The following is a 14,572-nucleotide window of genomic DNA, read 5'->3' on the forward strand; positions in this document are numbered from 1 at the left end:
ATATGTACATACGGAGGCTGAATACTGTTCTCCATACATCTAAGATAGCCATTGGTAATTTATTAAACCTTATGCAAAAATAAATTGATCAGATGTAAAGATCCCCAAACACTCTCTTCTTAATCTCTCTCTCTCCTTTGCCTTTCAATCCAAATTGGGTTTCTGAAATCTTCCATTAATTTCCACTATGAAATCAAATGGTTACAGCTTTTTTGCTTTGTTTTTTACACAGCTCTTTTACACATTGGGAAATATGGCAATCCCTTTACATTGAATAACTCCTGCCAAATGGCAGATAGGTCACTCAGGGTTTTGTTTTGATGTTTCATTATACCTGTCGTTAAGATTTTTGTCTTTTCTACAAGATGACATCTATATTTTTAAAAGCACATATAATCAGTTAACTGCGCAGTCTTGCCAGTTCATGCTTTCTGCACTCAAGTGTCTGGATGGTATGTGTCCTATTAATGCAGTTGAGTGTTTGTAACTGCATGCCTAAAATGACACAAAGTCCAGGCAGATGTGAGGAGGAGGAAAAGAAGGAGGAAGAAGCGGGGGCAGGGAGGAGGAAAAAGATGAGGAACAGTTTCTTTTGTATTAGAGATGCCATGTCAGAGTTCCTAAGAGAACCTCCAGGATTTAGAGGCAAGAGAACAATTAAAGACAAAACTAATGGTCACAGTGTTCAAATGCAGCACAGTGGGCCTAATTGGGCATGGGGCAGCAGTACTTTGCTGAGGTCTGCTACTAAACTATAGCTAGCAAAATAATACAAAACAGCATGAAAGAAATGAATGAATACAATTCAGTGACATCCTATACCGCCTTCCTGCACATGCTGTGTTTTGTGAGTGCTGGTGAGATTCTCCCTTCACGTTAGAAGCTGGTTATTAATCTCCATACCATTGCATTTTAGTTATATGATGCTGTTGAAAATGTACCATCTGGCTTTTAAAAAACAACACATTTTTCCATTTTCCTTCAATCAAGCTGAATCCAACTTTAATTACTCCAACCCAACTTAGATCTGATCCAAATGGTTTAAATTTGCTCAACCATTGCTATAACAGCACCAAAAAAGCTATATTTTCAGACCAAAGGCACCCTCATTTAGCATTGTGTTCCCATGTGGCCAACCTGCTCCATAAGGAAAATCCAAAGAAAGTCATGATTTACATAAAAAGTACCTAATCCTTTGGGTCTACAGAGATTGGTATGAAGGGGAATGCTGACTCTGGTAATATATACCATAATGATTAGCAGCCACTAATAAATTAACCTCTTAATGAGGGTGAAAGAGGAGAGTGCCAAAAATGGTCTGAAGCTCAAGATCAAAAAAACTAAGTTCATGGACACTTATCCCATCACCTCCTGTCAAATAGAAAGGGAAGACATGGAGGCATTGACAGATTTGACTTTCTTGGGCTCCAGGATCACTGCAGATGGTGACGGCAGCCACAAAATTAAAAGATGCCTGCTTCTTGGGAGGAAAGAGATGACAAACCTAGACAGCATCTTAAAATGCAGAGACCTCACCTTGCCGACAAAGGTCCACATAGTCAAAGCTATGGTTTTTCCAGTAGCGATGTATGGAAGTGAGAGCTGGACCATAAAGAAAGCTGACTGCCGAAGAATTGATGCTTTTAAATTGTGGTGCTGGAGGAGACTCTTTAGAGTCCCCAGGACTTCAAGGAGAACAAACCTATTTATTCTGAAGGAAATCAACCCTGAGTGCTCACTAGAAGGAGAGATTGTGAAGCTGAGGCTCCAGTACTTTGGCCATCTCATGAGAAGAGAAGACTCCCTGGAAAAGACCCTGATGTTGGGAAAGTGTGAAGGCAAGAGAAGGGGACGACAGAGGATGAGATGGTTGGACAGTGTCATTGAAGCAACCAACATGAATCTGACCCAACTCTGGGAGGCAATGGAAGACAGGAGGGCCTGGCGTGCTCTGGTCCATGGGGTCACGAAGAGTCAGACACGACTTGACTAAACAACAACAAATAATAATAATTTAACATTAATTTGTCTAATCTCTCTTCGACAGTCTCCAGTTGGTGGTCATCACTACATCTTGTATTATATAATTCATGTATCTGTCCCAATTCTAAATGTATTTGGAAAAGACAACGACTTGGGGAGGAAAGATCACCTTTTTCAAACGTTATCTTTTCTGCTTGGATCTGCCCTCCATCGGTAGGGAAGAGGTATCGGATAGTTCCAGCAACTTGAATGGGATTCTCGCCCATATTGTATCCAAGAAACTAGAAGAGGGGTGTTACAGGGGGAAAAAATAACTAGGCAGAAGAGATTCTGTGAGTCACACAGCCAAACTCTTAATAGTTCAAATCAGCAAGATTCATCAAATACTCACACTGTTTTGCATCCTTTTTCCCTTTAGGGATATAAATTCTCAAATAGTTCCCCTTAACATTTATTTATTTTCGGTATTTTTTTTTTTTTTTTTTGAGAATTGAAATTAAGAAACATTTGGTTAACAGAGTCCATTTCAGCATTGTTCTTCCCATGTTAGGAATCCCAGGCAGTTAACATTTAAAACAGATCAATGGATTAGGTATCTGGTTGCGGAGCCAGAGGTTGGGTGTTCGATTCCCTACTATGCATCCTGTGAGTACACCCAGCTTGTGTGGCCTTGGGCAAGTTGCACAGTCCTGGGGCATCCCCAGAAGAAGGGAATGGTAAACAGAGTATTCTCTACATGGACAACCATGAAAAGGGTCACATAGGTCAGACTTGACTTAACGGCATGTGATTATTGTTATATAAAACAGATGATTGGCAGGCCCATAGGCAGAGAGGGAAGTGCTAGGCTGCCAGAATGGAAGCTGCTGCTGCCATATGTAAAGAGGGCTGCAGTGGCGGTGGTGGCAGCAGAGACAGTAGCAGCAGTAGAGGCAGGGAAGCTGTGGCATGGGTCCAAGGAGCCATCTAAGAGGAGTAGCATCATACTCCATGATGGAGCAGCCTGGCTTCACTGCCCAACAGCTAGGCAGTGTGGCGCATACTCAACCTCAGTGACCCAGCTTTGCTACTGCAGCTCCTCTCAGCTAGCTCCTGGGGTCATGCCACAGTTTTCTGACAGCAAAGTCAGCTGCTGCATCCTCGACTGCAGCAAAGCCAGGTCACTGCTGCTAAGCAGGTACAGCACCACGCAGGTGTTGGGTGGTGAAGCTGGGAATTCACCCTGGCAGAAGTTTGCACACTGTGCAGATTGAGTCATATGACCACAATTTAGCACTCATGTTAAAATAAACGGCCCCTGGTAGAGGAGTTAAAAATATCAAACAGAAAAACACAAGTGGGGGGGGGGAGGAATCGGGATCCCATTGTGTAGTCAACTTTTAGAACACTGATTCAGTTTAAGGTAAACATGATTCAAATGTCAACTTTTTAACCAGTTTAATTGCCTTCTAAGATATGGAGGCACAGGAACCATCACCTTTTGAAAAACAGCCCCCCCTCCAAACAGGATTCCTGCAGTAATAAATTGTCTCACCTCATAGTCTTTCTCTGGAGGCGGAGGAGGGATATTATGTCTGCTTTGTTTGTTTAGCTTTGAATGATCTTCAACTTCTGGTGATTTTGCCGATTCTGGCGATTTCGATGGTGATTTCGATGGTGATTTAGATTTATCTTTGGACAACTTCTTCTTTGATGCCTTTCCTTCATCAGATGCTGATGCTTCCTTACCTGATGTCTCCTTACCCTTTTTCTTGCCACTGGTTTTTTCCTTCTTCTCAGCTTTTTTTAATTCTTTCAGACGTTCTTCCTCTAACAACCGCTCTTGCTCTTCCTTCCAAGCCTGTTTGAACAAGAAAAGCTCAGGAACAGCTCCTTTTGCACTGGTTGAGAAGGTGTTTATAGTTTTGTTTTCCATGGCTGTTTGTCCTGATCGTAAGGCAGTTTCCATGCCCTGCTGAAAGTAACTCGACTGTGATATGGTTGTTGTTGTTTAGTTGTTTAGTCGTGTCCTACTCTTCGTGACCCCATGAACCAAAGCACGCCAGGCCCTCCTGTCTTCCACTGCCTCCCAGAGTTGTATCAAATTCATGTTGGTTACTTCGATGACACTGTCCAACCATCTCATCCTCTGTCGTCCCCTTCTCCTCTTGCTCTCACACTAAAGCCATGCAAACCCTGATGGTGCAAAGGTTTCTGCACATATATGAACAATAAATATGAGTTTTTCAGATTTTTTTTTAAAAAAATTCCTAATCCTCCATTTTGGGAGGTCTACCTGACTGATGGGTAGCTGATGGACACCTAAATGTGGAAGAAAGGCCTCAACTGGAAGGCTACAAGGCTTGCCACCACCCAAACCTCTTGTTCCCGCTCTTTTGCTAGCTGAGAGCTTTCTCCCTGAACAGAAAGCTTGGGGGGTATTAGGCCAAGGTAGGGCACATAGCCTTCTATCTGAGCCCTTTCTCTCAAGTGAGCCATGTCCAGGTGTCTGTCTGTCTGTTTGTCTGTCTGGTAGAACTCCCAATTGGGAGAATTATGCAATTTGTAGTTCTAAAACTCTAAAAAAAAACACCATCCCTTTCCCTAATGTGAAAGAACTTGGCCAGAAAAAAACAGCACCCCCCCCAAAAAAAAACCACAAACACTAAACCATGGTTACTCCTAATAATTGATTATTGTGCATTATAAGTGCGTTCTTTGAGCAACAGTGGCAAACAATGTCATCTGCACACCAAACATTTTATGTTCATTTTATTTACCTTCAGAGAGTCGTCTCTGATAAAAATATTTTTTTCACTCTCAACTGAAGGCTCTGGAGAAGCATCAGTTTTACTTTTGGGAGGACCTTTCAGAATGAAGGAAAGAACAACAGGTTATCTTCTGGAATGAAAAGGCAAGTAGGGTACAATCCTATATCCATTTACGTATTAAGCCTTACTGAGTGCACTGATATTTCTGCTATTGCCAGAAGACTACATGGAGAGGACTGAGGATAGTATTGTACCTTGCCTCTTCTTCTTGTCTCAGTGCAACTTTGTGAGTGTGTATTTTGTGTTACCTAACAGCAGGCTAGACATCACAGTAGTGCTCCTCCTTTCAGTGCCCAAAGGGCCTCTTGTACGATCCACAGCTTTATAACTTTAACTTGGAGGTATGGGAAGAAGTGGCCCTGCTCCAGTTTTCATGTTGCTGAGATTAACCAGCCCACCATCAGTCTGGAGATAGCAAGGAGCTTGAGTTGTCCCACTGAGACAGGTAATTCCAGAGTGGAGATGCATATGACTGCACTGCAAAATACTTACTTTTGGATTTCTTAGAGGCAGCACCTTTTTTTCCAGTAGGAGGGGACTTGACTTCAACCGGTGGTTTGTCTGCCATCTCTGCAGCTAATCTAAGTGCTTCCAGCTCCTTTGCCATTTTTTCTTCCTGATATTTAGTTTCTTCTCTTAGTATCCATTCATCAATGGAGCTGGCAACCAATTCCAAGTAATTCCTAGAAAAATCATTTCTACTGTTACCAAGGGAGAACACATGCACATCATTTGTGTTACCATTTGTATTAGTCAACATAATTCATCTCAGATAATACTGCTACTAAAGAATCATCCTTTCTGATATTAATTCACTAGCAACCCCATTTCCACGTATGTTTGATACATACAATCTTATGATTCCTGGAGATATTGCAAGAGGGCCCTTTTACCTGAATCCAACGTCAGAATGCAAAGCTATATTCCAGAACTCCTGAAACTGATGGCGTTGGTTCATGGGATTGTGAAGAACTATCAGCAAAGAGTTATCTTGAGTGTGATAGTAGGAATCAATACACCTGTAATGCTGGGTTGCCTTGTGAAGAACCTGAACATGAAATGCGAACAAATACCATCCAACTTTAGTTACAGAGATGTAGGATGTGGTGTTGGGGAGAGGGACAGGGAATCAGTGCAAACCATTGTGTATTCAGCCCAAGGAATGTTTGGTGCTTTGAAGAAGAAGCATCCGATTTCTCACAATTAAAAGATACTTCAACATTATTCCCTTTCCCCCCAAATTTTCTCTGTTAAGAAAAAAAGGCAGAAGAAACAATAGGAAAGAGATTTAACATAAAGTATCTGATCAACCCATCTATTCTGGGGGAAACATTTAAATACTGTAGTAAGAATTATGGCAATATCTTGAGAAATCTAATTTGGAGTGAAAGAATGGCCTTTGTTTAAAAAAATGGAACTGAAAAATTACTGTTTCTTCATACTGAAGCCTAAATTCTGATTAACTATCTAGCATATAGACACTAAAGCATTTAAGTGCTAAAATGTTAACATTACACTTTATGAAACACAAAGTGTAAGCTCAGTATAACACAAGTGCAACTATGCATTTTTGCACCTTTGAATAATAGTTTTTGCTAATTTCTTAAAAATAGAAAGGACACCTGATGAGCCTCTATTGGAAGTTCATTCCAAAGGGAAGGAGTCATGATAGAAAAAAACAGAGTTCCTTATGTTGACCTTTGGCCTCCATCACAGATCGTGAGGAGCAGGTGGGAGAGGTAGCTTTTTGGGGGAGAGATATTTTGACAAATAATGAGGTCTTAAAGTGGTCTTAAAGGGCTTTTTGCATTATGATCAGCTCCTTGGATTGGGTACAGAAACTAATAGGGAGTGAAAGAATGCACGCCTGGAGACATGTGTTCATATCTGCTGATACCTGTTATTAGTCTGGCCACCACATTTTGAACCTGCTGGTTTCTGTTCCAACTTCAAGGGGAGCCTTAATTTTCCGATATACAGATAATAGAGATGCTAAAGTAAAATCTATATACAATAAAGTAAAATCTATATACAAAATATAGAAACTAGATATTTTAAAAATAATACCTGGAAGAGTACATCAGGCGGAAAATGTTCAGCAAAACTCCAGTCTTTCAAACATCGCTGTTGGGTCTTCTGTATTGCTGCTAAATCTGCCTCTAGAATGACCTTATAAAATATCAAGTGATATAGAAAAGTAACTGTCATATCACATTTAACAAATGTTTGGGCTAGACAAACACACCAGATCAGGGGCAATATATCTTCTTTCACTTAAAAGCCACAGTACTAATTTTAAACTGGTTAACATGAACATAGGGACATGGTGGCGTTGCAGGCTAAACCGCAGAAGCCTGTGCTGCAGGGTCAGAAGACCAAGCAGTCGTAAGATCGAATCCACGTGACGGAGCGAGCGTCCGTCGCTTGTCCCAGCTCCCGCCAACCTAGCGGTTCGAAAGCATGCAAATGCAAGTAGATGAATAGGGACCACCTCGGTGGGAAGGTAACAGCGTTCCGTGTCTAAGTCACACTGGCCATGTGACCACGGAAGATTGTCTTCGGACAAACGCTGGCTCTATGGCTTGGAAACGGGGATGAGCACCGCCCCCTAGAGTCGAACACGACTGGACTAAAATTGTCAAGGGGAACCTTTACCTTTACCTAACATGAACATACACTTGCAGAAAGACATACTCACCCCCACTAGTTTCTTCTCCAAGAAGCATCAAAATGACTTACAGATACTGTCTAGAAAGAAGGTACTCTGAACATCTAGTTTCATCTAGTATATTGAACTGGTCTGTGGGTTTGTAGACAAATCCAAAAGAATTCTGGAACTATTTCAATGAATTTCCCCACAAATCAATTCAAAGACATACATTTCATTAGTGGAAGAAGCAGAAGGAGCTTCTGCTATGTTACAAAATTCATTTTAGCCCACAAGGAATTAGGACAATTAATTAAGAACCATGGTCTCTCCCATGCTGCCAAGCCTTAGTGTTAATTTGATGTAACTCAACGTAATACATAAAGTTAAAAATAAATTAAATAAAAATGTACAGCTTTTACAGCTATCTAAATAGTTTTTATCCCAGAGCTATAATTGCAATCAATAATGAGCTTAAAGACCATCAGTAGTGAATAATTAGTTGGACTGTGTAACTTGGCCTGCGGTGTAGATGTTTGTATTTTTAGTGGGGGACTTTTAGTGGGTGGGGAGTGTTTGGGAATTTTATGTGTGTGCATGTGTCTGGTCTCTGGGTGTCTGTGAATTTCGTTGTATGTGTATATACTTACAATGACAATAAATTATTATTATTATTATTATTATTATAACACAAATTGAAGATTTGATGCTTCCTGAATAATTTCTATGTTCAAGAAGAAAGCTTGATACAAAAACTAATATCACATAATCAAACTGATGTATCAGGAAGAGCCTTGTGGCGCCATGGTTACTCTATTTTCTGTATATAAGACCCCCCATGTATAAGACGCCCGAATCTTTTCTAACCCAAAATTTCTTTCATTGCAAGAAAGTGGAGGGGGGAGGCAGGGATCAAAGTGCTTTGATTCCTGCTCCCCCCTCCACTTTCTTGCGAGGAAAGTGCTTTCCTCCTATACTTCCTTTGCAAAAAGCTGCTTTCCCCACCCAACACTTTTTGCAGCTTTTTGGAACAAAACTGTAGAGGGAAAGCAGGAATCACTTTTCCCCTCCACTTCCTTTGCAAAATGGGAGGGGTAAAGCAGGGATCAAAGCGGTTTGATCCCTCCCTTCTCCGTGTATGAAACAACCCTCAATTTTTCCTCTAATTATATTAGGGAAAAATGTCATTTTATACACGGAAAATATGATCAATGGCTGTACTGCAGCCAAAACTGTGCAAATGACCTGGGGTTCAATCTCAGGTATCCGGCTCAAGGTTGGCTCAGCCTTCTGTCCTCCCGAGGTCGGTAAAATAAGCCAGCGGAGTGGGGGGGGATGTGTAGCCTGCATGATTAACTTGTAAAACACATAGAGAATGATTTCTGGGGCTGCATATAAGCAGCACACTTTAGTATGTATAGAAAGTAGGTTTGCACTACAGGTTAAGCTGTTCTGATGTGTTTTTTCTTACTGGAGCCTCTGGGAAAGTTACTGAGGAATTTCTAGCTTTCCTCTTTAACACAATACAGGTTTTTAAAAGCCTCTTGGGTACAACTAACATGTCAGCCTCCATGTCTGCCATTAAATACCTAAGTGTCATCACAACAAATAATCAAAGCAAAGTTATTTCTCTCCATTTCAAACCATTGTTGCAAAGAAATCCTTCAGTGTTAAAAATCAAACTATGCTACAATGAAAATGTCTATCTTATCTAAAATTTTACACCTTTTTCAAACTATCCCATCTATCACACCAGATTCATATATTCAGCTCATGCAGAAACTACACAGTGCTAATAAACATAACAGTAGAAATCTAGGATAACTAAAGCAACTGTCTGCCAAAGAGATGAGGATCTGGATGTCCCTCATCTACAATACTATCCCACAGCTTTTTGAATTAAATAATGAACTTTAGAAGACAAAGCAGTTTCCAAAGAAGTAGCCATGCTAGTCAAAATGCCATGCTCGCAAAATTAAAGGGGAAGGAGAGAGAGAGAGAGAAGGCAAAATAGTGTGGCATTTTGGGGGGTAGTACTGTAGATTTATTTCAGTGAGAGTTTTTATTTCATCTTTTTCTTTTTTATTTAAAAAATAAAAAGGATACAAGAAAAACAAAAAATGTACCTTAAAAAAAGATCTTGATAGCACAAAGAAACTCCAAATATAACACAATATAAATAAAAAGTGCACACCCATCCACCAGAATCATGTGGATAAATAACCATTTTCCTTCACTAATGAGCCCCATTCACACAAGTTCTTATTTCAGAATGAATAAAACCCATTTCTTCAGATACTTGAAGGAGGGTCTGAAGAAACTGATTCTGATGCACAAAAAGTTGACACTGAAATAAGACTGTTAGCCTTAAAAGTGCCACAATATTTTGCCTTTTCTTTCTCTCCGTTTTTTTCTTTGTTCTCTCCAGTGCCAAAAATAACAGATGGGAATAATTTGGTTGTGGTTAGAAGAGAAGAGGAATTACAGTATATAGATAAACTAAGGAGGATTTGTCTTTCCTCCACATTGTTTAACTCTTTTGTCCTTTATTGGTGACTATGTGCTTTGTTGTTGTTAGGTAAAGTAAAGGTAAAGGTTCCCCTTGACAATTTTTGTCCAGTCGTGTTCAACTCTATGGGGCAGTGCTCATCCCCGTTTCCAAGCCATAGAACCAGCGTTTTCTCCGAAGACAATTTTCCGTGGTCACATGGCCAGTGTGACTTAGACACGGAATGCTGTTACCTTCCCACCGAGGTGGTCACTATTTATTTACTTGCATTTGCATGCTTTCGAACCGCTAGGTTGGCGGGAGCTGGGACAAACGACAGGCATTCACTCCGTCACATGGATTCGATCTTACGACTGCTGGTCTTCTGACCCTGCAGCACAGGCTTCTGTGGTTTAGCCCGCAGTGCCACCACGTCCCTATATATCATATATTCTACCATCCTGACCATCACTTGCCTCCACCGAAGCTGGTATAGGCTGTAGGTCAATAGCGAAGGAAACCATGGGCATGGAAGCTCTATCTGTATTTGTATGGAGAGAAAAATATGGTACTTCCTACCTTATTTTCAAAAGAACTTCTTAGCTGATTTCCATTTGGATCAGGAATCCAACCTGAAAAACATATATGAAGATGTATATGCAGTGTTCAGATATTTTAAATTTGATTACATTAATTTCTTAGGCTGTTAGCATTGGGTAAATGTTTGAAGTATACCTAGCTTCCATTGTACCCAGTTTTCAAAATGGTCTCCCTATATAATCAAAGCATTATCTTTTGCATTTCTCTTAGCATTATGGATATTTAGACACTTTAGCATTTAAGAGATGTTGTCAGGTCAGAGCCATGAGACCTTCCCCAAATTTATTTTCCAGAGTCCTGAGCATCTATTGAATGATAGCAAAGTGTAGCATCTTAGCACCTGTGCCTCTGCCCCATTTAGAAAAATAAACGAAAATATTATTTTTAAAAGTTTTAAAAGGACAATTTTACCATATTGTTTCCACCCCCAAGCTGTTTAGGCCTCTCTTTCAAAACTGTGACTTTGGATTATTTTTGGTTTTGACCTGAAACAGCTTTCCTGGATCTAAAATAACTCATGGGGCTTAAACCACCATGGAATTGCCACCAGAGGGCACAAGGATCTGCCTAGATATGAAATGTTGTATGTATAAAGTGCTAAAATAATGGGAGGGGGGACGTGATAGAAAAAGTAATCCTGAAAATGAAAGTACAGTATTTTTAAAATTAAGGCTTGAACAATAGTTTACTATTGTCATTCCAAAATAGCTAGCCAAGCAAGATCACTGTACAATAACGTTCCTGTCAGTTTAACGTGTTTATGTTGTAATGTGTAAATATGGAGGTGGCACATATAACTTGCACTTGTTGTAGTTCTGGTATTACAATATTCTGGCATGCTAGAACTCTGGTGTGACAGAACCTTAGTCCCCCAAACTTTGCAATATTTACATCAAAACAATGATTTTATCATTATAATGGCAGCTTGCCATATTCTGGGTTAAAAGACTTTTGAGTTACAAAGACTGCAGGGACAATAGCATTTCCCCCCCCCCCTCTCTCTCCTTTTGTTCTAGGAAAAGTGTTTGCTTATAGTTGAAAAGGAAAGGAATTATAAATATAAGGAGATAAGACTAACGTACAGGAATTCAATTTATCACCACATAACTGCAACTCCATGCCACTTTGGGCACCAACCATTAAAGAACAGCAATCATTTTGCAACACAGCAGCAGGCTTCGTTTCCAGAAGCCAGCAACACAATCAACATGGATTTTCCTCCATAGATGCAAATTGGCAACAAGGCTAGCTTGGTTGTTTGAGAACATTACAGTGGACCCTCAACTTACAGACAGCTCAACTTACAGACTTTTCGAGTTACAGACTTCTCTGGCTGCAAAATTTAGATTCGACTTGCAGCCAGAGAATCAACTTACAGACCAGAAAAAAACCCAAAATGGAATAAAAATAGAATAAAAACCACTGGTTATGGGATTAATCGGTTTTCAGTGCATTGTAGGTCAATGGAGATTCGACTTACAGACTTTTCGACTTGCAGCCACCATTCCAATACGGATTAATTCCTTAAATAGAGGGTCCACTGTACTTAGAATTTTGCGTGGGCATTTTTATTATCCTTAAAAGCTAAGAAATACTTTTTACTTTATATATTTATACTTTTAACAACTTTGATATTTTCCACGCTTTCAAATTGTGCCTCTTTTGGCTATAAGTCCCTGCATTCTTATAATGTAATGTAAACATTATTTTTGACATTTTATTGTACTTTTTATGCTCATGTATTTTGGACTGAATTCTGACCTACGTATTTAACTGCAACTTAAGTTTAGTTTATATATATGGTTTTAAGCATTTATTCCTACAGTTTTCCATAGCTGTAAGACTTTCGGATGTTTTCATTTTTGTGCTTATGAAACATGGCAACAATGTAGATAAATAAAGCTTGTAGAATAAGACAAACGGGTGTTGCCTGGAATTATTGCAACACTGAAAAGACATATACCTTGATCCTTAGATGAATTTTAATATAATTGGAAATAACTGTCTGATTTCATTCTGGAATTAACCCTTAATTGGGATAAATACCAGCTGTGGTAAACACAAGCTTCCAATTTTTCCCTAAAGGTCTATAAAGTTCTGTAGGGCTCTTGAGGTGATGCTCAAGTGTCAGAACCCCTGGCCTGACAGAGCACTGTTCAGTAAAACAACTTTTAAAAATGAAAAGCTGGCATCAGGCAACTGCTCTAAGTTCAGGGGTGGTTGTATGTGGTTCCAGGACTTCTAGAGGTTGACTACCCCGATCTATGCTTCCAACTGGTTCCCCCCCCCTTCCATATTAATCACTATGGAGTACGGCCATCCCCTGTATAGCAATTTCAACTTTAGAAAGAACTCTATTGGTGCCAATGGCAGCTTTTTTCTAAGCTTAACTGCCCTTTTTGTTCTTGTATTTTTGCTTCGTCGTTGCTTGTGCTTTGTGTTTAGTCACTACATACATTGAAGTTTCAATAATCATTTAGGCAATAGCATGCAATGTTTTTAATGCATTAATACTGACACATTAAAAAAAAGGTTTACCTGGTCTGTTTATATTATTTTCTTCTGACATGCGCCTGCCAACTAACTCTTGTCTCAGTTGTCTAGCAAACCTAGCAGGATTATCCCATGGGATATAGGACACCTCATAATCACCACCAAGCATTGTGCCAGGGCTTTCTAGGCATCCAAAGTTATCTACTTCTGTCAGCCTCAAACTTTCAAAAGTAAACAATTTAAAAGCTCGCTCAACTTCTGCCCAGTTCATCTGCTCTGTAGAAAACAAAGACACAGACAGAAAACACTTCTTGTAATTTTACTCGTCTTTGCATTTCTGTAAAATTAACCAACACACTTCTATGTTAATGAGCATCTCATTTATGGGTATAGAAAACTTTTCATAGATATGTTTATTTTGTAAAGAAATGTTTACCACAAATCCTGATTCTAAATATCCTATGAAGTACTTTCCAGAATTTCAGGGTAACTCCATCCTTTCATTGATGCCTTTCAATAGCCAGCAGGATACTATCACCTTGATCTTGTCCAGGAGAAGGGACTGCCCCCTACTCTAGACTCTGGACAGTGTCAGCATCCAACTAACTCCTAACAAGATACTGAAAAATAAAAAGTAATTTAAAAGACTGGAAAGGAGTAATTATTTCTTCAAATTTATACTAAATGCATCAAACAGACAGTGGACACTATCAAAGAGGTGACTGATAGACAAATCTCAGCCCTTTCCCTACCACACAACCAGAAATATTCTTGTTTCTCCAACACCTAGCAGAGCCTTTTAGGAGACTGGAGTGCCCTCTTAGAGAGGCTCAGAACAACTAAAATGCTCTCCGGAAGTTAGTGTAGGATCATGTCTTGCTGATGCCGAATTTCAAGGAATAGTGAAAGAAACAACAGTAGAAACAGTAACCAGATGAAGGACAATCCTTTTGTCTGGCAACTGGAGCAGCATAAGCTGATTTGTTTCTGTTTGCCAGGAACCCCTTTCTAAGATAACTCACAGATATCACTTTTGTATAATAAGTGCTACTAGCACATGTCAACTCAGCCAAGAAAAAGAGGAAACTGTGTCACACCTCATCTGTGAATGTCTAAAAACTGCAAAACATATCACAAAATTAGACATGGTAGAGTGTGGGAATGTATGCCATAGCTAAACATATAAAGGTATTTCTTGTCATGTTAATATCCATGTTGTATGAACCATGTTGATCTCCTCATGTGATGTAATATGGTGTGTTACTGAGCAGAGCGTCCTATTGGCTCATGTAAACCTGACAGTTGATGTTATGTAACCGGTAAGAGAATAAAAGAAGGTGCCAGGCATCATTGGGGGAGCTGTTATCAGAGAGAGCTGAGCTGTTATCACAGAGAGCTGAGCTGTTTTCACAGAGAGCTGTTATCACTGAACCATTTGAACAGCAACTTCAGCCAATGATCCTGAGCACACTTTGAAAAGATTAATTCGACTGCAGTCTCCTTATTTCAGAGGTCTCTCCCTCCGGAACCTTTCAGGGACCTCTCCCATCA

General features: G+C 39.8%; 1 protein-coding gene across 7 annotated transcripts in view; it reads right to left on the reverse strand.

The window, feature by feature from the left end:
* Positions 1-14,572, reverse strand: part of SPAG17 (sperm associated antigen 17) — a 111,795-nt gene that overhangs the window by 61,366 nt on the left and 35,857 nt on the right. For all 7 annotated transcript variants that reach the window (XR_012084166.2, XR_012084165.2, XM_072991742.2 and 4 more), the window contains 8 exons: positions 13,067-13,297; positions 10,508-10,560; positions 6,861-6,962; positions 5,687-5,841; positions 5,286-5,476; positions 4,743-4,828; positions 3,518-3,823; positions 2,153-2,264 (listed from right to left, as the gene is read on the reverse strand). Coding sequence is in view for 5 of the 7 variants with exons in the window: in XM_072991742.2 (XP_072847843.2) it covers positions 2,153-2,264; positions 3,518-3,823; positions 4,743-4,828; positions 5,286-5,476; positions 5,687-5,841; positions 6,861-6,962; positions 10,508-10,560; positions 13,067-13,297 (1,236 nt within the window). In the remaining 2 variants the exon portion in view is untranslated. The remainder of the gene's footprint in view (positions 1-2,152; positions 2,265-3,517; positions 3,824-4,742; positions 4,829-5,285; positions 5,477-5,686; positions 5,842-6,860; positions 6,963-10,507; positions 10,561-13,066; positions 13,298-14,572) is intronic.

The sequence above is a fragment of the Pogona vitticeps genome, chromosome 2 (assembly GCF_051106095.1).
Source record: "Pogona vitticeps strain Pit_001003342236 chromosome 2, PviZW2.1, whole genome shotgun sequence".
NCBI classification, from domain to species: Eukaryota; Metazoa; Chordata; class Lepidosauria; order Squamata; family Agamidae; genus Pogona; species Pogona vitticeps.